Source organism: Panthera leo, chromosome A1, assembly GCF_018350215.1.
Source record: "Panthera leo isolate Ple1 chromosome A1, P.leo_Ple1_pat1.1, whole genome shotgun sequence".
NCBI classification, from domain to species: domain Eukaryota; kingdom Metazoa; phylum Chordata; class Mammalia; order Carnivora; family Felidae; genus Panthera; species Panthera leo.
This window is the reverse complement of record NC_056679.1, coordinates 177,963,288-177,986,941: the sequence shown is the minus strand read 5'-3', so window position 1 is coordinate 177,986,941 and position 23,654 is coordinate 177,963,288. Positions and strand designations below refer to the sequence as shown.

Sequence of the window (23,654 nt, the reverse complement as noted above, 5' to 3'; positions counted from 1 at the left end):
TAGGGTAGGGGTGGGAATGGAAATTATAGGTTATTTGAAGCAATTGATCATGTGGAAAATAGCATAAAGAACATTTTACAAATCGGTTGAGCATTTGGAAGGAATTAGTGACAGATCTACAACTAATCGCAAAAAAGAGGCTATGATTAAATCCAGAGAGTGTTAGAAATATAATTATAGGGTACTCCTTGGCTCAGTTGCTAACATTATATAGCCATAATAAATGTAAACACTTAGAATTGATTTAATCCCAAATAGTTAATAATACTGGATGGTTGTTGAGAGAGGACAGATTGTGGTATGGGCTAAAGCCTCATCAGTTGTAACAGGAATTTATTTGATAGTTTAAGTAAAACAAAGAATTATTCATATAGCTTGTTATTTGGAAATATGTATGTAAGTGTAGATAAGAGTTGAAAGGTACTTGGAATGGGGTAAGGTATAGCTGTTTTTTATTATACACTTTTTAATATTCTTTTTGATACTGTTTGCATTTTTAAACATTTATATTACTTTAATACAAATGACAATAGTGAGAAGATTCTCCCAGTAAGAACTGTAGATGCTTCATAAAAATAAGCAGCATTTTAGCTAATTGGTTTCTATCTCTGTATTATTTCATCTTTCAAAGGAAAATAGCTAGGAATTAAAAGGAATTAAGAAGGTATTAAGCCTAACTGGAAAGAGTGGCCACATGCAGAGGTCTTGGAGTTCTCATTTGTGTGATAAAGTCTTACTGGTTACGTTAAGAATTGAAGTAACGCTATAAGAAAATAATTTTTTTTCAGTTTTCCTGGAACCAGAAACATTGGATCTTTTCTTCAATTTGTATCATTCACTTCCACCACTACTATCTCAATTAGTAAGTAAAACTCACTCATTATTTCATTAAAAAGTATCTATGATCTTTATCGAATGGTAGTATATATTTATTGTAAAAATTTACATTCTTGATTGGGTTTACCTCTCAAGAAATTCTTACGTCTCCTGGGATTTATATTACTTAAGCTGTTCGTCCAATTCTGTGTAAGTCACCAGTGCATTCCATTTGATGGGTGAACCCAGAACCTCTGACTCTTGATTTAGCTCCTGCCCAGAGCCAAGAAAACCTGTCAGCCTCTAAGTGTACCTTACTTTCTACCCAGTCCCCGTCCCTTCTTCTGGGCCTCAGTCCAGTAGTTGGCCATACCATCTGTTACCTTCCCTATTCCTCCCCTCTCTCTAACTCTTCTTCAACCATCCATGCCCTAGGCTTGCCAGGCAGCCCCCATCAGTTATCTCTGACTGAGAAACAAAGGGGATCTGCTCATGTGATTTTGTGTCCATCACTCCAGTTCATTTATTTTTTGAATTAAATTCTATCATGTACTTTAAAAATCTTAAAACTCTTTGGTTATAGAGTAACTTTGAGACTGTGAACCTGTCTTTGTGGAATCTACAACAGAGACCAGGCAAGACTGAAAAAAAAAAAAGGAAAAAGTTGTCAGTTTAATATCTAAGCTTATAGATGTAAAGTTGGGGGATTCTGAAATTGCCATTTCATGAATAAAGATACTACAGACTTAAAGTACAAATCAGTGGTGTATTTGTTTAAATCTGTTATTGCCTAGAAGGGAGGAATAGACTTACAAAAATACTCTGCCTCTTTTTTTTTTTTTTTTTTTTTTTTTTTTTAAAACTTGTCTGCTCTCCCATCTAGAGTTTAAAGATTGTGGTTTTTAAACTGGGTTCCACAGGACACTCATGTTTCCAGATGGTGCCACAGAGTTTCAGGCTTCTGTCTTTTAACCAGAATAGTTTTGTTTTTAATTGTTTAAAAACCATGGTTTCATGTATAATTATGTTTTGGAATAAAACAAACAAGCTACTGGTGCTTAAAAAATTAAGTGGGGAACAACTGCTTTAACAGAAAGTAACTAGCATTTATTGGGCATGACCTACTATAAGGTGCTTATCTCACCTCATCCTCAGAGCGGCCCTGCAGGGTAAGTGTTATTATCCTCACAATGTTGACAAGGAAACAGACCCATACTGGCTTAAAGGAATTTCTTTAGGGCAGCAAACTAAATAATGAAGCTGAGATTCAAACCCAGGTGTTTTTGGCCCCCAGACCCTGAGTATTGTTTTGTTTTGTTTTGTTTTGTTTTGTTTTGTTTTGTTTTGTTTTGAGAGAGAGAGAGAGAGAGAGAGAGAGAGAGGCAGAGAGAGAGGAAGGGAGAGAATCTTAAGTAGGTTCCATGCCCAACATGGACCCCAATGCAGGGCCTGATCCCACGACTGTGAGATCGTGACCTAAGCTGAAAACAAGAGTAGGACGCTCAACTGACTGAACAACCCAGGAGCCCCATCCTGGATATTTTTGATACACTAGTGGTTCCCAAACCTTCTACACACCAAAATTGCCTGAGGAGTTTTTGGTTTTTTATTTGTTTAAAACAGTAAGGACTGTGGCCAACTAGAGAACATCTAAAAAGGCCGTCCTCTGATTCTTGTCCATGTTCTCACCTTTGTTAGGAGAGCCAGACATTATGTAAAGTCTCTTAATTGAAATATTTAAATATTTAGCCACTAATTCTATTTTTTTTTTTGTTTTATAAAGTGGGCAAACAAACATATGTGGACCAAAACAAAACTTATGAGGGCCGTTTGGCCTGAAAAGTTGCCAGTTTTGGGCCACTCACTTAATGATCAAACAGGCTTCAGATGGTTTTCAGTAGTAGAATTAAGAACCCAAGTAGTAAAATTGTCTGGTAAAGTATTAACTTTTGGAAGATAACTAGACCATTGATATTTTTTTTGGAATTTTTATAGAATATCTGATATTTCCAGCAGTATTCTCCAAATTGTGTCTCAAGATATTAATGGATGGTATGGGTAAGATGTACCATCACCAAATAAATTTGGGATATGCTGGATTAAGTAAAGTTACACCAAGTTACACTGAAGTAAAGTTCCCCCACTTACAGGATACCACAGTACAGAATGTACAGTATTTCTTAAACATACTCTACCACAAAACCATATTTTAATTTTGGTAGAACACCTGTTTTATTGGTTCATGAACAGAGGTGGGCATAAGAAGCAACTGGGAGCCTTTTGAGTATGTCCAAGTTGCTCTGGCATACATATATGACAATATATTAAAAGAGAACACACACAAACAGAAATTTTAGTGGTGGAGTTAAAGGGTTATGGGTAGTGATGGTGACTGATGATGTGTAGCTTTCAGGGTTCCTAGATTCTATAATGCTTTTGTATCACAAAAATTAAAAAATATTTTTTATGTAAAGACTCGTGCTCCTTACATGTGGCCATAGTTACTTTTAAAATTGAAATGAATTTTGTTGTTCCTATTTTTAGGCACTTTCATGTTTAGTTCAGTTTGCTTCTACAAGAAGGTCCTTATTTAGCAGTCCTGAACGTGCCAAGTACCTTGGTAATTTAATTAAGGGAGTAAAAAGGATACTTGAAAACCCTCAGGTATTTATGAAGTAATTTAATTAATACTTAGTATATAGAAATACAGTTTTTCTGCTGAAAGGTGTGTAATAAACTCATGATTTGATTATGATTCTGGAAGAAACATGAACTGTCATATCCATCTTCCCTTGATCTCATTTATAGTAGAAATGGACAGTTTTTAAAAATGGATGCTTTCCTGATACACTTCTGTGTTCTTCCTTTTTTATTTTTTTCCATTTTTTTTTTAGGTGAATAAGAATAGAAGGTATATATCTTATTATGCTTCTGCTTTACACCATTGTACTGCATTTCTTTGCTTGCTTGTACTTCTTAAATTACTAAAGTAATTAATTCGGAGTTATATCTACCTTCTGAAGACTTAATATAAATCTGAATGTTAATATTGGAGTAAGTGGCTTTAAATTTTGAAATTATGTCTTTTTGCCCTCTTGTGGACAAATAAGAGTTTGTAGATTTAAAAACCTTTCCTATACATTAACTGCAGTGTTCATTTCAGAGAATTGCAAAGCCATTATTAATTAGTGATTTTGACTGCCTCGATAACATGTTTTGTTTTGCTTTTTATTTTGTCTTTGGTTTAACATATGGATTTTAAAATGTTAAATGATTTAATGAGATTTATCTGTCTCTTAGTTACTAATAACTTTTGAGAGGACATATAGTACCTGTACATAAAGAAAATTTGCTTGCTAGCTAAGGAGCAATTGATTTTGTATGTCATTCTCAGGAGTATTTTAGTATTTTAGGTGTTATGCTATTGCTTTATTTTTTCAATGATAGTGGAATTAAGAAATTTACATGTCTTGTTGATAAATGGGATTTTACTAATGTATGTCAAAATTTTTAGTTGTTTAACTCACTGTCATCAATTAGTATGTGAAAGATAATATGGTAATATCAGATAATTGTTTTAACTGGTTTTCCAGCCTCCTCATGTTCATGTTTCATGTCTGTAAAAGTTGGCTTGAGTATTATATTATTTTAGAATTACAATCATGTAGTAAAAGATCTATTAGTATGAAGTATCTTTTTGTAATTTGTCCTTAATAATTAGATACTGTTTTATATTTTCTTGGAGCCCATATGAATGAAATTTCTTAGAAACTCTTTGAGTATTAAACATATACTCTTTGAAGTTTCTGTCATGCCAGCTACAATGCAAACAAAATGTTCAAACTTTTATAAAGATAACACTGGTGTCCTGTCTTCAAGGAGCTCTCACAGACAACTGGGGGGCCTCTTTCTTGGTCTTCCTTTTTAACCTTTCCTTCTCTGAGGTTACTTCTGTGTCTTATAGTACTTCTGTTAGACTTTCTGCCCTACGTTGTAATAATTGTTTTGAATGACTTTACTTAGGGACAAGGAGTTGCTTGAGGGCTCAATGCCTATAGGTACTCAATAAATATTTATTGAATTAAAAGAAATTTCTGTTGTGTATGCACAAATACCATTTAAGTTCATCAGTTGGTATTGCTCTTTTCCAGGGTTTCAAGAACCCATTCTTAATTTTCATCTTAAATATTTTTCAAGTCTTCTACTGACTTGTGTTTAAGCCACAGTACACATACATGTGCACACACACAGACATGTACGCACACATGCAAATTTTTTCTGTAATACACTGGGTTCCTAAACATGATTTAGTCATCACAGAGGAAAGCTTTTTCCAGATCCTCTACTTTGGATTCCTTATTTTAATCATTGATGCCAACATTAAATCCAACAGGAATCATTTGTTTTCTTTCATTAATGATGTACTCAGGTGACACAAAGTACCATATGTACCCATGAAAACTGGAAAACTTAATAAAATACTCTTGGAATTTTAATGATAAGTCATTAGCTTGGTTTGTTTTTAAGTATTTTAAAAAGCCTTTCTTTTTGTCTCATAATTTAGGGTTTGTCTGATCCAGGTAATTATCATGAATTTTGCCGATTTTTGGCTCGTTTAAAGACAAATTATCAGCTGGGAGAATTAGTTATGGTGAAGGAATATCCTGAAGTTATCAGATTGATTGCTAACTTTACCATTACTAGCCTGCAGGTAAATAAAAACATATAATTGATGTTAAACAGTAGATACTTTTTAGAACAATTTCTTGGTAAGAGATGGTGGGGACTTTTAACATTTGTTAGAGTGCTTTGCTAAAAATACTTATTCCAGGGTTTTAGGTGAAAGTTCATTGTAACATAATAAACATTTAGAGGCTATCTGAGTATCTACTAAAGAATAAGTTGAGAAGCTATAGTAAAAAATTTTTTTTTAATGTTTATTTATTTTTGAGACAGAGAGAGACAGAACATGAATGGGGGAGGGTCAGAGAGAGGGAGACACAGAATCCGAAACAGGCTCCAGGCTCTGAGCTGTCAGCACAGAGCCCGACGCGGGGCTCGAACTCACGGATGGCGAGATCACGACCTGAGCCGAAGTCGGCCGCTTAACCGACTGAGCCACCCAGGCGCCCCTATAGTAAAATTTATGTGAAGAAATAAAAGACATTTTTTAAAGTTTTTTTGGAAAATTCTTTTTATAAGTTGGGGGGGGGAAGCTTTAAAACCACATTTTCCACATGATATGAACTCTGAAAAATATTCATGGAAAGATTAGAAGGAAGCACACCAACTTTTAATAGTGATCACCCTTGGGTGGTAGAATGAGAGATTATTGGTTTCTTGTTTATGCTTTTTTGCATTTATTTACAAAATTTGCTATGTTAATGATGATTGGTTATATGATCAGAGTAAAAGTTAATTGTAAAGTCTGTGTTTAGTAATTTTGTTTAGAAAATCTGTGTTTAGTAATTCTGTCTTATTAATTCTTAATTCTAAGAAGATATGTCATTTTAAATAACGTTTGCTTTATTTCTTTGTAGCATTGGGAATTTGCTCCCAACAGTGTTCATTATTTATTAACTCTGTGGCAAAGGATGGTAGCATCAGTTCCTTTTGTGAAATCAACTGAGCCCCACTTATTAGACACTTATGCACCAGAAATCACGAAGGCCTTTATCACTTCTCGCTTGGAATCTGTTGCCATAGTTGTGAGGTATTGAAAACTAAATGTTTCTGTTGTATTTTTATCTTTTGCATCTTAGAATTTAAAAAATTTGAGGTATAATTTACCTAGTGTAAAATCACCCTTTTTAGTGAATAGGTCTATGAGTTCTGACACGTGCATATAGTTGTATAACTACCATTACAGTCAAGATAGAGACTAGTTTCATCACACCAGAAAGTTCTTTTGTGTCCCTTATAGTCAGTCCTTTCTCCACCCTCAGGCTCTGGCACTTACTTACTTGTTCTGTTTTCCTATAGTTTTTGCCTATTTAGAATGCTGTATAGATATAACATATAGCCTTTTAGTTCAGCTTCTTTCACTTGACATAATGCATTTGAGATTCCTCCATGTTGTATCAGGAGTTCTTAAAATTTATTGCTGAATGGTATTTCATTTCCTGGATATATCAGTTTGTTTATCCATTCACTCGTTGATGGACATTTGGGTTGTTTCCATTTTTGTCAATTATGAATAAAACAGCTATAAACATTGCTGTGCAGGTTTTTGTGTGAACGTAAGTTTTTATTTCTCTTGGGTAAATGTGTAGGTGGCAGATTTCTGGGTTGCATGGTGAGTGTATGTTTTACTTTATAAGAAACTGCCAAACTGTTTTGCAAGGTGGCATTCCCACCAGCAATGTATGAGAGACCTAATTGCCCTTTATTCTCATCGGCACTTGATATTGTCAGTTTTTTTTTTTTAATTTTAGTCATTCTAATAGGTGTGTAGTGGTACCTCATTTGGGGTTTAATTTGCATTCTCTTAATGACCAATATTATTTACCATTTGTATATATTATTTGGTAAAGCACCTGTTAAATTTGTTGCCCTTTTTTAAAATTGGGTTGTTTATTATATTGAGATTTAAGAGGTCTGTATATGAGATCACAAATCTTTTTATTGTATGTGTTTTGTAAATATTATCTTTTAATCCATAGCTTGCCTTTTCATTTCCTTCACAGTCTTTCGAAGAAGTTTTAGAGTTAAGTGAAGTTCAGTTCGTCTTTTATTTTTTCTTTTACAAGTTTTATAGTTTTAGAATTTACATTTACTTCTGTGATCCATTTCGAGTGAATTTTTATATGAGATAGCTTGAAGTTATTTTTTGTTTTTTGTTTTTTTTATGGGTGACCAATTATCCCAGCATCATTTGTGGAGAAGACTATCTCTTCTCCATTGTATTGCCTTTATACTGTTTTCAAAAATTAATTGACCACACGTGTGCTTTCTGGGCTCTGTTCTCATTAATCTATATATTTTTCCTTCTGCCAGTACCCTGTCTTGAATACAGTAGCCCTATAAGCTTTGAAATCAGGTAGTGTGAGTCTTTTACCTTGGTTTCCCCTTTTCAGTTGTTTTGGTTTTTTTACTTCCTTTGCTTTCCCATGTAAACTTTAGGATTGTCTTGTATCTATTAAAAAATCTTGCTGAGATTTTGATTAGGATTGCTTTAAATTTGTAGATTAACCTGGGGGAAGAATTGATACCTCGGCAGTATCAGGTCTTTCAGTCAATAATCATGTTTATCTTTTAATTTATTTAGCTCTTTTGTGATTTCTTTGCTTAGTGTTGTGTTGTATTAAGCCTTCAAATTTTATATATGTTTAATTAGGTTTAATGAATTAGATTTTTTTCTGATTTCTTTGGAACATGCAGTTTTTTAAATGTCAAGTTCCAATTGTTCATTGCTAGTATTTAGTAATGTGGTTGAGTTTTGTATATTGACCCTGTTATGCTAGGACCTTGGTAAACTCATCTGTAAGTAATCGTAGCTTGTTTTATGGTTTCTTTGGGATTTTTCATGTGTACAATCATGTCGTCTTCGAACATAGGTATTTTATCTCTTACTTTCCAATCCATTTGTCTTCTTTTTCTTTATCCGTGATGGAATTTTTGTTTAACATAAAGTTTATTTGTAGTGAATAGAAGCTTATCACATTTAAAAAATGTATATCACATCCTAATGTTGGCTGTGAACTTGTTCTTATATATTTGCAGAGATAATTTAGATGATCCACTGGATGACACTGCTACTGTGTTTCAGCAGCTGGAACAGTTGTGCACTGTCAGCAGATGTGAATATGAAAAGACGTGCACTCTTCTTGTACAGTTGTTTGACCAAAATGCGCAGAATTACCAAAAGCTTCTTCATTCAGCTTCTGGGATAACTGTGGACATGGCAATTCAGGAAGGTCAGTAAACTTTGTATGACTATATATGGTATTATGTTGAATTTTAAGTAGCTTCATTAATCACTTTAATACTTTTACTGCAAATTATTTTTATGTATTTCCCCCAATTCCTCGTCCTCTAATAAGCCATTAATTTTGTTAGCCTTCTGGGTATTTTGGTTGCCTGGTGGTTAATTTTCAGTTCTCATTTATAAGATACATGGGAAGTATTTCTCTGGAATCGGTATCAAGGAAAGCTGATAATGGTATTTGAGTAGAGTTCATTAACTTGTAACTATCTTTTAACTAATCATGTTTTCTTCTTTGCTGTAGTTGACTGCAAATTCAAAGCCCAATTTCATCCAATAAAAAATTGTATAATACCTCATTATGGTTTTGCATTTGTGTATTATCCTTCACTATGGCTTTAGTTTACTATTACATTTGAATCCTCACTTTCCTCATTATTTTTCTTTAATGCTTTATTGAAGGAGGGTTTATTTATTTCTGAATGTCCCTTTAAATCCTTTCAGGAACATTGCAGGGAATAAAATTAAATAAATATATTTTTCACATTTTTAAAAAATGAAATGAAGATGAGAATGGAACTGACTTTATCCATTTCTAAAAGAAGACACTTTAATTAAGGTTCCAGAATGTTTTTTCTTTTATGTTTTTTTCCTTTTATTGTTTCGGGAAGTGAGTGGTAAGGGATGATAGACTCCGTGATTTCCTATGTAAACTCTTTTCAAAACATTGTTTAAAAGATTATCTTTTACTTTTATATAATGTCTTAAAATGTCTTTTATTATCTGTTTTTGTTTTTGTGTTTGGAGTCACACATTAAAAAACTGCTGACGGGCTACATAGTGGAGTAGTTAACCTCTACTTCAAATAATCTCTCTTATTAAGATCTCATTATTTATAAATTAAATTAAGGAGCAATATTTTTGCAGCATTTTAGTCTTTTCATGGTTGATTTCTTCCGTCAGAGTTTTTGAAATTATTAAATATTAAATACGTACAAAAGGCTGTGTATATATATTGAGACATGGTGACTAGCAATAACAAACAGCATCACACAGCATAAAGAATAGGTCAGTATCAGTATCTTTGTTGTTCCCATTGTTTCTCTGTCCAAATCTATCTTTTCTTCCAGCAGAAAATACTTGGAATCTTGAATTTTGCATTTATCAATTAGTGCCTTTTGTTATTCATAGTAGTACTGCGTGTGTGTGTGTGTGTGTGTGTGTGTGTGTGTGTGTGTGTGTATGGGTATATACAGATACATATATATATATATATATTCTGGAAATAATTCATGGTTTTGCAAATTTCTGAACCTTATACAACTGTATACAATGAAACTGCATTCTACAACTTGCTTTATTTTTTTTCCTCAGTATTGCATTTATGAGGGTTTGTGTTGATGCTATGGCTGTAGTTCCTTGATTTGCACTGCCACTGTTGTTTGAATATACCAAATTTATTTATACATTTTCTTGTCAGTGGATATTTTTATTTTTTCTACTTTTTGCTAATGGAATGAGTGCAGCTGTGTAAAGATTGTTATGTATATCCATTACATAGTTTCAGTAGAATGATGCCAAACTCGTTTACAGAGTGATTTTCTACTTTACTTCCCACCCACCCTCACATAGATCTTTGCCAACACCTCATAATGTTAGACTTAAAATTTTTACCAGACTAGTTCAGGTAATATACCTCATGGGTATTTTAGTTTTTTTCTCATAATTAATGAAGTTTAGTATTGTTTTATGTTTGTTGACTGGTATTTGTGTCATTATCAATGACATATATTTATGATTTTTGTTCAGTTTTCTACTCACCATTTGGATTATTAGTTTATCTTTTACTGATTGAATTCTTTTTGTGTTTTTGATGCTAACCCTTGATTTGAATTGTAAATATTGTCCCCAAGTTTGTGATCTGCCTTTACATGTCACTTTAATGTATCTATTCTCTTAGTTATTTTTCATATCAAACTTCATTTTAATTAAATCACCTAATCTTTTTAAAGAGGTAATATGTCCCCATTATCCAGAAAAAATAAATTAAAATGTGTTTCTGTTTCAGTTCTATGATCTGTCCTCTTGTTCTTCACTCTATGTAGCAATTTTTACTAGTTTTGCGTATATTTTCAAAGTTTCTGCATGCATATACAAACAACTATGAATTTATAAATTCTTATCCCTCTTTATTTACTTAGGATGTGGTATACACCCTTAGTGTTCTACTCTTGCTTTTTCTTTCATTTAATAGTGTACTTTATAGCTATTTTCAAATTTAGAGAATGCTTATTTTTTATAGATGCATAATATTTTATTCTTACTGTATCATTATTTAATCATTCTTTCTACCATTGAAAGTCATTAGAATTATTTTTCACCTCCAGCTATTAAAATTAATGCCATATAGATTAACCATGTATATATGTCATTTTACGTGTGTACAAGTATATATAGAAGATAAATTGCCAGAGTAGAATTACTATTGGCTAAAAGGGTAAATATTTATAACTTTTATAGATATTGCCAAATTACTTTTGGAAAGGACTATGTCAATTTACTTGTCCACCAGCTAGCTATCTATGGGAGTGTTTCCGTATTGCCTTCACAGGATAATTTTACCAGGCTTTTGAATTCTTAGCAATTGTATAGGTGAAAAATGGTTTCTTAGTATAATTTAATATTCTCATATCAGTTAGGCATTAAGTTTATTTAAGACTATTTAGTCTTGTTTTTCTGTAATGACATGTTAATTTCTTTGCTGTTTTTTGGGTGTTGGTCCTTACTTTTCTCACTGATTTTTTTTTATAAGAGCTCTTTGTATTTTAGAAAAATGAGCTCCTTGTCTGTGGTAAGAGTTGCAAATATCTTTTTCTTTTCTCTCTCTCTTTCTTTCTTTCTTTCTTTTTTTTTTTTGTGTACAGTTTGATGAATTTAACAGTTATTCATAGCCATGTAACTATCATCACATTCAAAATAGAATTTCCTTCATTCCAAATAATTTCCTCATGCTCTTTGATCCCTTTCCCTGATCTTGACATGGGAACCACTGGTTTCTGTAATTGTGGTTTGTCTCTTTTAAATTTTTGCATAAATGGAATCATACAGTAAGTAGTCTTTTGTGGTTGACTTTGCATAGCATAATGTTTTTGACATTCCGATATATTGTGTATATTAATATTTTGTTTCTTTTTATTGCTGCATAGTATTCCATAGTGTAGTTCTATCTATAAAACTATAGTCTATCCACTGTGTGATGGACATTTGAGTTCCACTTTCAATTGGGAGGCTATTATGAATAATGGTGGTATGAACATTTGCAGACAAGTCTTTGTGTGTTTTTAAATTTTTATTTCTCTTGGGTAAATACCTAAGACAGATTGCTGGGTCATATGAGAAATGTATGTTTAATATTATAGGATACTACTGGGGTGCCTGGGTGGCTCAGTAGGTTGAGTGTCCGACTTCGGCTCAGGTCATGATCTCGCAGTTCATGAGTTCAAGCCCTGCATCGGGCTCTGTGCTGACAACTCAGAACCTGGAACCTACTTCAGATTCTGTGTCTCCCTCTCTCTGCCCCTTCCCCGCTCATGCTATATCTGTCAAAAATGAATAAATGTTAAAAAAAATATATAGGATACTACTATATTGTTTTACAAAGTACCATTTTCCATTCTCATTATTTTCTCTACATCTGCATCATGATTTGATAGTGTCTTCTTAACCTTAGCCATTCTACTGTATCTAAAAGTGTATCATTGTGGTTATAATTTGCATGTCCCTAATACTTAACAGTGGTGTGCTTTTTGGCCATTCATATATCTTCTCTTGTGCACTATTTGTTCACCTTTTTTGTCTATTTTTAAATTAGATTGTTCTTTTATATGTATTCTTATTGGAATTGTAGGACTGTTTTACATATTCTGTATATAATTTCTTTTTCACATAAATGTTTGCAAGTATTTTTCTCTCTGTCGTTTCTCTTCAACTGTTTTTCAAAGAGCAGAAGTTTTAAATGTTGATGATCTACCTTTTCAATTGTTTCTTTCTGGCTTATGCTTCTTGTATTTACGAAATCCTGTGCAGTGCAAGTCACAGAGATGTTCTTCTGTATTTTCTTCTAGAGGTTTAATAGTTTTAGCTATTATGTTTAAATTCGTGAACTTCCTGGCATTAACTTTTGTGAATAGTGTGAGTTGGGGGTAAGGCCCCACCCCCAGCCCATACAATTATATAGTTGTTCTAGCACCATTTGCTGTAACAACTGTCTTTTCCCCCACTGAATTATTGTAACACCTTTGTCAAAAATCCATTGGTTATAAAAGGCTAGGGTTTATTACTGGACTCTATTCTCTACCATTGATCAGTATGTCAGTGTTATACTGTCTCAGTTATTGTAACTTTGTAAGTCTTGAAATCAGGTAATCTAACTGTCTCATTCTTCTGTCTCAAAATAGTTGTGTCTGTTCTCGATCTTTTGCCTTTCTTTATTAATTTTAGCATCAGCTTGTTAATTTCTTTAAAAAGTCTCACTAGAATTTGATTGGGATTGCCTCAATCTATGCATCAATTGGGCCATCTTCACAATATTGAGTCTTCCAGTTTGTGGACATGGTCTGTTGCTCCACTTACATAGGTGTCCCTTAATTTTCTTTGCAATGTTTGATTGCTTTCAGCACACAGGTATTAAAAATGTGTCACTAAATTTATTCCTATATATTTTTGATGTGGTTGTAAATTTTACAATCATTCTCTGCTATTCTATACAACCAGAACTGATTTTTCTCTTTGTGTCCTATGACTTTGCTAAATTTACTTATTCCAATAGCTTTTTTGTAGATTCTTTTGGATTGTTATATAAGATCATGTCATCTGCAAATAAAGACAGTTTTATATCTTGTATTCAAGCCTTTTATTTCTTTTTCTTGCCTTATTCCACTGGTAGGACCTCTGGTACAATGTTGAATAAAAAGGGAAGAGTGGGTAGTCTGGCCTTGTTTCTGTTTGTACATCTAAAGCATTGAGCCTTTCACCATTGAGTAGGATGTTATCTGTAGGTTTTAAAAAAGATGTTCATAATAATTTTGAGGAATTTCCCTTCTGTTCCTCTGGCTATTTATACTGAGTGGTGCATTGATTTTTTTTTTTTTAATGCTTTTTATCCACCTATTCAAATGACCCATTTTTTTTTTCGCTTTTTTACTAATATAGTGAATTACATTGATTGATTTTTCTGTGTTAAGCCAGCTTTACATTCCCAAGGTAAATCCTACTTTGTTATTATATAATATAATGTTCCTTTATATAATGTTAGATTCCATTTGTAAAAAATTTCTTATTTTACATTGATGTTCATGAACGATATTTATCTGTAGTTTTCTTTTCTTGTGATGACTTTGCCTGGTTTTGGTAACAGGGTAATACTAGCCTCATAAAATGAGTCAAGGAGCATTTCCTCTTCTTTCTTTATCTTCTGAAAGAGTTTGTGTACCATTAATATTATTTCTTTGTTAAAAGTGTGATAGAATTCACCAGCAAAGTCAGTGGGCCTAGAGGGTTTAGAATTACAAATTCAAATTTTTTAATTGATATAGGACTATTCAAACTTTCTAAGTGCCTAACTTAGTCATTTGTATCTTTCAAAGACTTTATCGTATTTAAAAATTTATTGTAATAAAGTTATTTTTTATATTGTTACTTTTTTTTAACTTTATTAAAAGAGAGAGAGAGAGAGAGAGAACGAACGAATGTGAGTGGGGAACTGGCAGACGGGGAGAGAGAGAATCCCAAGCCGGCTCCATGCTATCAGCGTGGAGCCCAACATGAGCTCAGACTCATAAACCATGAGATTATGACCTGGGTGAAATCAAGAGCAGGTCACTTAACAGACTGAGCCACCCAGGCACCCCTGTTATTATTCTTTTGCTGTCTGTAGGATCTGAAATGATTTTCCCTTCATTCTTTCTCTTTTAACAGAAGTATACTTAACATGCAGTGTTACAATTTTCAGGTGTACAACATAATGATTTGATATTTGTACATAATGTGACATGATCATCATAGTAAGTCTTAGTTAACATCTGTCACCATACGTAGTTACAAAATTATTTTCTTCTTGTGATGAAAACTTTTAAGATCTGCCCTCTTAGCAGCTTCCCGATATGCAGTACAGTATTAACCATAGTCAACATGTTGTACATTGCATCCCAATGACTTAGTTTATAACTGGAATTTTTTATTTTTTGACCTTGTTTACCCATTTTACCCACCCATCTCTCATTTTTGATAATGACAGTTGTTGCCTATTTTTCTTTCTTCCTTAGATATTTATCAATTTTGTTAATCTTTTCAAAGAACCAACTTTTAGTTTCGTTGATTTTCTTTATTGTTTGTTCAGTTTTTATTTCATAAGCTGTTTTAGTTTTATTATTGTCTGTTTTATACATTTGATTTTATTTGGTCTCTCTCCACCCCCCCCCCCCCCATTTTTAGATAAAGGTTTCACATCTTTGAGTTTTAGATTTTTGTATTTTTCTAATAAAAACATTTAAAGTTATAAATGTCATTGTTAAGCATTGTTTTAGCTGCATCTCATGAATTTTGATGCTTTATTTTTGTAATCATTTAGTTAAAAATATTTTCCAATCTGTATTTCTTTTTTAATGCATGGATTATTTGACAAGTGTATGCCTTTTATTTCCAAATATTTGGGGGTTTTCTTAGTTGTCTTATTGTTACTGATTTCTAATTTAATTCTACCTTGGTCAAATATTATTTTCTGGGATTTCAAACCTTTTAAATTTATTGAGACTTTTTTTATGACCTAGCCTATAGTGTGTCCTGGCAAACATACCATGTACCCTTGAAAATAATATGTACTTTACCATTTGGGATATCAATTTGTAAATAGAAATTAAGTCAAGATGGTTACTAGTGTTGTTCAGATATTCTTTGTCTTTACTGATTTTTTGTTTTGTTTTGATCTGTTTCTATTATTTACAGAGAGAGGTGGTATAATCTCCAAATATGATTGTGGAATTTGCTATACTACTTTTAATTGTCAATTTTTGCTTCTATAGAAGTAAGACATGTATAAGTATAGACATCTATAATTGTTTTGTCTTTTCTGTTAATTGATTCTTTAATCTTGAAATGTGTCTTATCAGATATTACCATAGCCAGCGCCTTCTTATGCTTTCCATTTACACGGTATATCCTTCTCCATCCATTTAGTTTCAATCTGTCTGTGTCTTGATATTTAAAGTACATCTCTCAGACAGTATATCGTTCTTCCTTTTTTAAAAACCTATTCTGACCATCTTGGCTTATAACTGGAGTGTTTAGTCCATTAACTAAATGGGGTGGAGGGGGTCTACCAACTCAATACCATGTGAACTAGTTCCTTAGAATGAGGTTCTTTATATCATACTGGTAGTCTAGTAAGGCTGCAAATCATGCGAGGTCTGACTTGAGAGTTTTTTCCTCCTCTCTACCTCATGTTAAAGTCAGGTCAGAAAAGTTTCTCTATTGTCTTTCTCTGTGAAGGGCAGGTTTTTTTCCCCTCCAGTTCCTTTTTTTTTTTTTTTTTTTTCCACTAAGAGTGAGTTTCTTGTTGGACTCCTCACATTGGGCATACCCTAGGCTTTCCGTTGGCCTTCATGGAGAAATTCAAGTTCTCTAGTTGTTTCCATGCTTATGTCTCTAAATTTTACCCCTCACATTTTTTGGCCTTTGAGTATTTATTTTACTTCATCAACTCAGAAGTACATTTGGTGCCTTTGTGCAAATTAGACAAATACAGATGTAACATAGAGTGCACAGAATGGTGAGTAGCGCACAGCCTAAATTTTCATCCCTCCTTGTCTTTTTAGTTAAGTATCTTTTTATAGCTGTGGTTGCCCTTTAAGCCTGTGTTGTAGTATTTTTAAAACTTTGTTTTTGTCTAATGACTCAATGCTATCCCATGTAGTATCTTTTCAGATTTGTTTTCTACATTAATTCTGATTATGTTATGTTATAATTTGGTTTGTGTTTGGCCAGCTACCAATAAAATCATATTTTTCTTTTTAGTTTATATCCCAAATAGTGTTTGCTTCTTTAATAGTAAAGAATTAGTAGTTTTCACTTCATTGTGGTCAGCTTGATGCTCTGAAAGGCTTTTCAGCTGCAAAACAGCTCCTGGATAAACTTTTTAATGCATTGCTGGGCTTGAAATAAGTTCATGAAGTTTTTGACGTTCCTTCTCCCCTGTGCTGCTCTACACTCCTCTGTCCCCCCACCTCTTCTCATTATTTCTCTCTCTTTCAAAAAAAAAAAAAAAAAAAAAAAAAAAAAGAACTTTAACCAGAATGGAACTAGTCAATAGCAAACAAGGGCAAAAGGCAGTAGTGCTTTCAAAGGCAAATTATCAACAGCAGTGATTAAATTGGTGCAAAGCCTTAGGCCAGTAGCAAGGTAGGTGTACTGAACTTAAGATTCTTCTATTAAGTTGGACGCTTCAAAGGGGATAAAGTGGTCCCAAATTATTAGAGCCCATTGGCTTCCAGCAAAATAGTAAATTAAAATCTTCTCTGACAAATAGCAACCATAATTTAGGGCCTCGAGAATCCTGCAGATTAAGATCAACCAAATGAGTGTTCATAATTTAAAAAATAGTGAGCACACAAATAATGAAACAAGACATCATGAATGAGCATTGAGAGAAACAATAAATTGTATATTCGATTTGGACCTCCCAGAGGACTTAAGATATTATAATTGGATAGGAATGTAAAATAATTCTGTATGAAATGTGTAAAGAAATAAAAAAATAGAATCACAAATGAGCAAAAAAGAATATGAAAAATGACCAGACTGAAGAAGACTCAAGTAAAATCTTTATTATTGAAGACAAATTTTTGTGACCTGAAATTTAATGAATGCATTGAACAGTAAGTTAGATCTAGCTGAGAAAAGAATTCTCAAATTGGCAGTTAGGTTTGAAGAAATTTTCAAGAATGTGGAGAAACCAGGAAAGCGAGAAAATTAAGAGAAATTAAAGGATGGGATGAAAGTTCAGGATATCAAATTCAGTCCCAGAAAAACAGAATAGAGAAGATGGAACAGAGGCAATAACTGAAGATACTCTTGTCTGAGAGTTTTTCTGAACGAAGACATGAATCCACCAGTATAGCAAACCCAACGTTTATCAGCCAAAACCAAAAAACAGCATTTTAGTCAGACTACATAGTCCCAAAGACAGAAAATCTCAAAAGCTGCTTGAAAAGTATGAAATAGACTGATAAACTCACTTCTCAACAGTAAAAATGTAAGCCAGAAGATGGTAGAATATTATTTTTTAAAAATTGTGCCAAAATAACAACAATCCTGTAATTACATGTTAGCTGAAGTATCTTTCAAGAACAAGGATGAACAAAAGACATTTTCTACCAGTAGAAAACCAGAAATGTTTTCTACCAGTAAATCTTTGCTGAAGTTCTTCATTAAAAGTTTTCATCAGCAAAATGAAAAAGTAACCTACCCAATGGGAGAAAATATTTGCAAACATATATCTGATGAAAGGTTAATATCCAAAATATGTAAAGAACTAATATAACTCAGCAACAACAGGTACATCAAAAGGCATTCAACATCACTAAACATCAGGGAAAAGCAAATCAATGAGAGACCACCTCACACCTGTTAGAATGGCTTTTATCCAAAAGACAAGAGAAAACAAGTGTTGACAAAGATGTGAAGAAAAGGCAACCATTGTACACTGTCAGTGGGAATGTAAATTGGTGCAGCCGCTATATGGAAAACAGATGGTAGTTCTCAAAAAATTAAAGATCAAGCTACGATATGATCCAGCAGTTCTACTTCTGTGTATTTACTCCAAGAAAACAAAAACACTAACTTGAAAAGATAATCTACACCCCTGTGTCTATTGCAGCTTTGTTTATGGTAGCCAGGACATGAAAGCAATCTAAATGTCCATTGATGGATGAATGGAGAAAAACTGTGGGGTGTGTGTGTGTGTGTGTGTGTGTGTATATATATATGTGTGTGTGTATATATATATATATATAATGGAATATTATTCAGCCATAAAAAGGAAAGAAATCTTGTCATTTGTGACAGCAAAGATGGATCTTGAGGGCATTATGCTAAATGAAATAAGTCAGAGAAAGATTAATAACCATATGATCGCACTTATACATAGAATCTGGAAGTAAAACATAACAAAAAACTGAACTTACAGATACAGAGAACAGAGTGGTGATTGTCCAGAGGAGGGAGTGGGGAGTGGGCAAAATGGGTAAAGGTGGTCAAAAGATAGAAACTTGCAGTTAAAAAATAAATGTCATGGGGATGTAATGAACAGCATGATGACTATAGTTAATAGTACTGTTAGTTAATAGTACTGTATAGTTAATAGTACTTGCAACTTTTGGGGCCAGTAAAATCTTTAAAGTCCTCACCATAAAAAAAAGTTGGTGACTATGTGAGGTGATGGATGTTAACTAGACTTACTGTGGTAATCATTTCCTAGTATATATAAATATCAAATCATATGTTTTACACTTGTAACTGATATGTCAATTGTATCTCAGTTTTTAAAAGTTGAGCAAGTTATTTGTATATAAAGCAAGTCTTAACAAATTTCAGTCACATAGCATCAGAGTCCACATTGTCACTAACTTGCAATTAAAACTAATGGCGAAAATAATAATAAATGAACTCTATACACTTGGGTATCTTCTAAGGCACATGAGATACCATGTTAATCCCAGTAAATTGGCAAAAGTAGCAAATCATATAGGAGAATGTAGATCAAAGGGAATTCTTATATACTTGTGGTAGGAGTATAAAGTAAATCAATCAGAAATGGAATGGAAATCAATTTGGTGTTATTTTGCTAAGTGGAACATTTGAATCCCTGCTGACTTGGCCCTTCCACTCTTAGGTATGTCCTCTAGAAAATCTCTTCCACACAAGAGGACATGTGTGAAAATATTCGTAGTCTAATTGTTCCTAAGGACACAAAGTGGAAACAGCTCAAATACCCATAACCATTAAAATGAATAAACAGATCATAATGGTTACACAATAGAGTAATATGTAACAGTAAAATGGAATGAAGTACAGGTATACTTATGATGAATTTCAGAGATAGGATAGGTGGTGAAATAAAGCAATTTTCATCATCAATTTTCAGGAAACTGTATATAGTATGAGACACTTAAAGCCCCAAACAAGTGAGACTAAAAATATATTGTTTTAGGAATATATGCCTAAGTGGTAAAATGAGAAAAAAATTCAAGAGAATAATAAGAATATATTCTTATATATATATTCTTATATATATATATTCTTATATAATAAGCACCAAATACAGGATCATGGTTACCTCTCGGGTGGCAGGTAAGGGGATAAGCTAGGGGAGGAGTATGAAGGTAGGTGTGACTGTATTGGTAAAGCCTTGGTTCTTAAGTTGGATAGGGAGTTCACTGGTGTTTGTTTTATTATACTTCATATCCATTACATATAGCTTCAGATATAGCAAATATTATATTACAATGTAAAAAAATTCAGATGTAAAATCAAATACCTGTTTTCCTACAAAAGGATACCAAATGAAAATATAGCTGTTCTGAGATATATGAATGGAATTAATGTCAATGTAATAATTTATTGATATTAAATAGGTGTATCTAGTGAATGAAGTCAGACCTGATTCTTGATTAATATAAATTCAGAGTTTTTATCATAAGATATACTATGTGTTTTTAATAATAATTCAGTGTCTAATGCTCAATACATAGAAAATTTTTAACATTTGTTTCCTTGCTGCTTTTTTTTTTTTTTTTTGGTAAAAAGGCAGTGGGGTGGGGCACCTGGGTGGCTCAGTCAGTTAAGCAGGGTTCCAGGCCTGCATTGGGCTCTGCGCTGACAGCTCAGAGCCTGGAGCCTGCTTCAGATTCTCCGTCTCCTCTCTCTGCCCCTTCCCCACGGACACTCTGTCTCTCTCTGTCTCTAGAAAATAAATAAATGGTAAAAAAAAAAAAAAATAAGAAAAACAAAAAGTCAGTGGGAAGGAATCTACTTTCAAAGATATCTCTGGTCTACTTAAAAATAATTGTTTTGTATTACAAAAAAATGCCTAATGTGGCTCTAGTTTATACTGTTGTATGTAGCGGTATTCAATTTCTTTTGTGCAGACTAAACACTTCAGTTAGTGTTGAACAAAGAAAATTATATGCTCTCGTTATGTGTGCTTTAATTTAGATGCTTAATGGCTTTTAATGTTACAAAATAAGTTTATTATTATATTATGATCTCATTTGTATTATATTGTCTTGCTCTTCCATATTTGTGGTGATATGGTCATGGTTTACAAAAACAATAATCCCTAAGAAATAGGTCATTAACAGTAGTTAACGATTACTTGTGATCTATGGTAATGACTGATTTCTTTGGGATTATTGCAGTTATAAACCATAATTACAGATTATTACAGCAATAATTATTTTGTTAAAGGAAAAAATGTTCTTTGCTTGAACAGCTGCTAAAACAAGTGCCCTGAACATTTCAGAATAAATAGAAAAATGGAAAATTATAATGGAAATTTAGTCTCATTATAAAGATGATATTCAAAACAAATGTGTAGATATGAAACTTGTTTATTGGATATTTAAATTTCTAAATGTAATTTCGATTTACGGATTTACATGGTTCTTTAAACTTTGTGGACAGAATTCTGTAACCAAAGTACCATTATTATTTTGAATACTGTCAGTCTAAAATTGTTGAGGTTTAGGGAAAGGATGTGTATGAGAAATACTACTTCTCAGTTAAATATGAAAATTATGTTTGATAGCTTAAAAATAATGCCTTTATATTCCATTGTTGATTTCTATCACTAATCCTAATTTATTCAGGCAGTGGTTGTTAAGTTTCTAAGGTTAAGAAATGCCTGCTTTGTTGTTTGTTGTATAATAGAAGTCACTGTTTCCAAAAACAAGGAGAGTAAATAAACATTTTATTTTTCCTCTGAATAAACAAACCTCCATTCAGAATTTACCATAATTTCAGAAAAAAAAAATGCTCACAATTGATCTCATGCTATTTCTGCATAGCATTTTTTGATATACAAGCCTTAATTTCAAAGTCACAGAATAAAAGGAATTAAAAAATAAAAAACTTAAATTTGAGAAATTCATGTCCTGTATTTAGTATCTTTTATTTTTCTATTATTGGACAGTGATACTCATCAGCTGCACTGAAGAAATCATTTTTCCCCGTTATCTGTCTCTCACTAGGTTCAATCCTTTGGGCATGGATTCTCTCCCTTTTCACACACACCTATTTAGTTATATCCCTATGGCAGAACATGCCACATAGGAAAGTACATGAATGTGTTTTACTTGGAATATTTTTTTTTTACTTTACAGTGTTTTTGTGTTTGTTTTACAAATGGCATTAAGAAAGTATATATGGCTAATGGTAACTAGCTTTAATTGCAATAAGCCTCTTTGGCAGAGAGGAAAAGCTCTTAAAAATTGTGTGACTTAATTTTCTTGAGCAGCTTCTAAAGTAAAACTCAGAAGAACATATAAATGTAGCATTGGTATGTTTTGGTTTTTGTAGGTTTGGTATAGAAGAACTAAAAAGGGGATGGCTATTTTTATAATCATAATAATAGTAATAACAGCCAGTATGTACTGAGCATTTATAGTGAATATTATTATGACCACTTTTTATGAAAAATATTATTTAGTGTTTGTCACAAGCCTGAGAGCCAGGTGTAAGTATCACCCTCATATTTATAGATGAGGGCATTAAATCCAAGTGAAATTAAGTAACTACCTTATTGATAGTAGAGGCAGGATTTTAACTCAGCCTGTGCTCTTGGTAGCCTAAAATGTACTGCCTTCATTTTTTAATGTTGATATTTCAACAGAGAGATATAAAAATTACATGCATGAGGAATTCTTTGACTATTTTCAAATAGGCTTGTTTTTATCAAGAGCTAATAAGCAGATGTTTCTGAGTTTACATTAGTGATAAGCCCCCAAAATAAGTTTGCTTATTTTAAGTTTAACTATTCAACACATACTTATTTCATGTGTCACATATACTTGGTTTTATTGCGGGCAGTTTGGGAATCAAAGGAAGTATGAAAGACCCTAGACATGATCCCAAAAGCAGATGCAGTCTCATCTGTGATTAAAATTTGGAGACAGAAAAAACTCAGGATTAGGAATTAAAATGTGTTAAATAAAAACTCGAGAGATTCTTGGCTCGTAAGATATTATTGGATCATTGTGGTCCAGCTAATTGTCAACGGTGGTGTTTGAGTATTCCCTTTCATCGATCTTGAGAGGAAGTAGTATCTCCTAATGGTATGAGAATGAACTCTTGGAACTCCATTGTCTGTATGGGAATCATAGCTCCGCAGTACTTAATAGGAATATTTGTGACATTAAATGGATATAAATATAGGTAATAGATAATGTTTAAAATATCGCCTAGTGCATGGAAAATACCATGTAAATGTTTGCTATTATTTTTAGTAATAGTCAAGCTTGCTTTAAGAAAAACCAGTATCTAGGGACGCCTGGGTGGCTCAGTCGGTTGAGCCTCCGACTTCGGCTCAGGTCATGATCTTGTGGTTTGTGGGTTTGAGCCCCACATTGGGCTCTGCGCTGACAGCTTAGAGCCTGGAGCCTGCTTCAGATTGTGTCTCCCTCTCTCTGCCCCACCCCCACTCATACTCTCTTTCTCTCTCTCTCAGAAAATGAATAAACATTTAAAAAAAGAAAAAAAAAAGAAAAAAAAAAAGAAAAACAAGTATCTATGGGGTGCCTGGGTGGCTCAGTCGGTTGAGTGTCTGACTCTTGATTTCGGCTCAGATCATGATCCCAGAGTCATA

The 23,654-nt window shown here is 32.9% G+C and overlaps 1 protein-coding gene across 2 annotated transcripts in view; it reads left to right on the top strand.

Annotated features, from left to right (window-relative positions):
• RANBP17 (RAN binding protein 17) overlaps positions 1-23,654 on the top strand; it is a 333,558-nt gene that overhangs the window by 33,285 nt on the left and 276,619 nt on the right. For both annotated transcript variants that reach the window (XM_042946863.1, XM_042946871.1), the window contains exons 8-12: positions 789-862; positions 3,361-3,480; positions 5,381-5,527; positions 6,357-6,529; positions 8,539-8,732. In XM_042946863.1, coding sequence (XP_042802797.1) covers positions 789-862; positions 3,361-3,480; positions 5,381-5,527; positions 6,357-6,529; positions 8,539-8,732 — 708 coding nt within the window. The remainder of the gene's footprint in view (positions 1-788; positions 863-3,360; positions 3,481-5,380; positions 5,528-6,356; positions 6,530-8,538; positions 8,733-23,654) is intronic.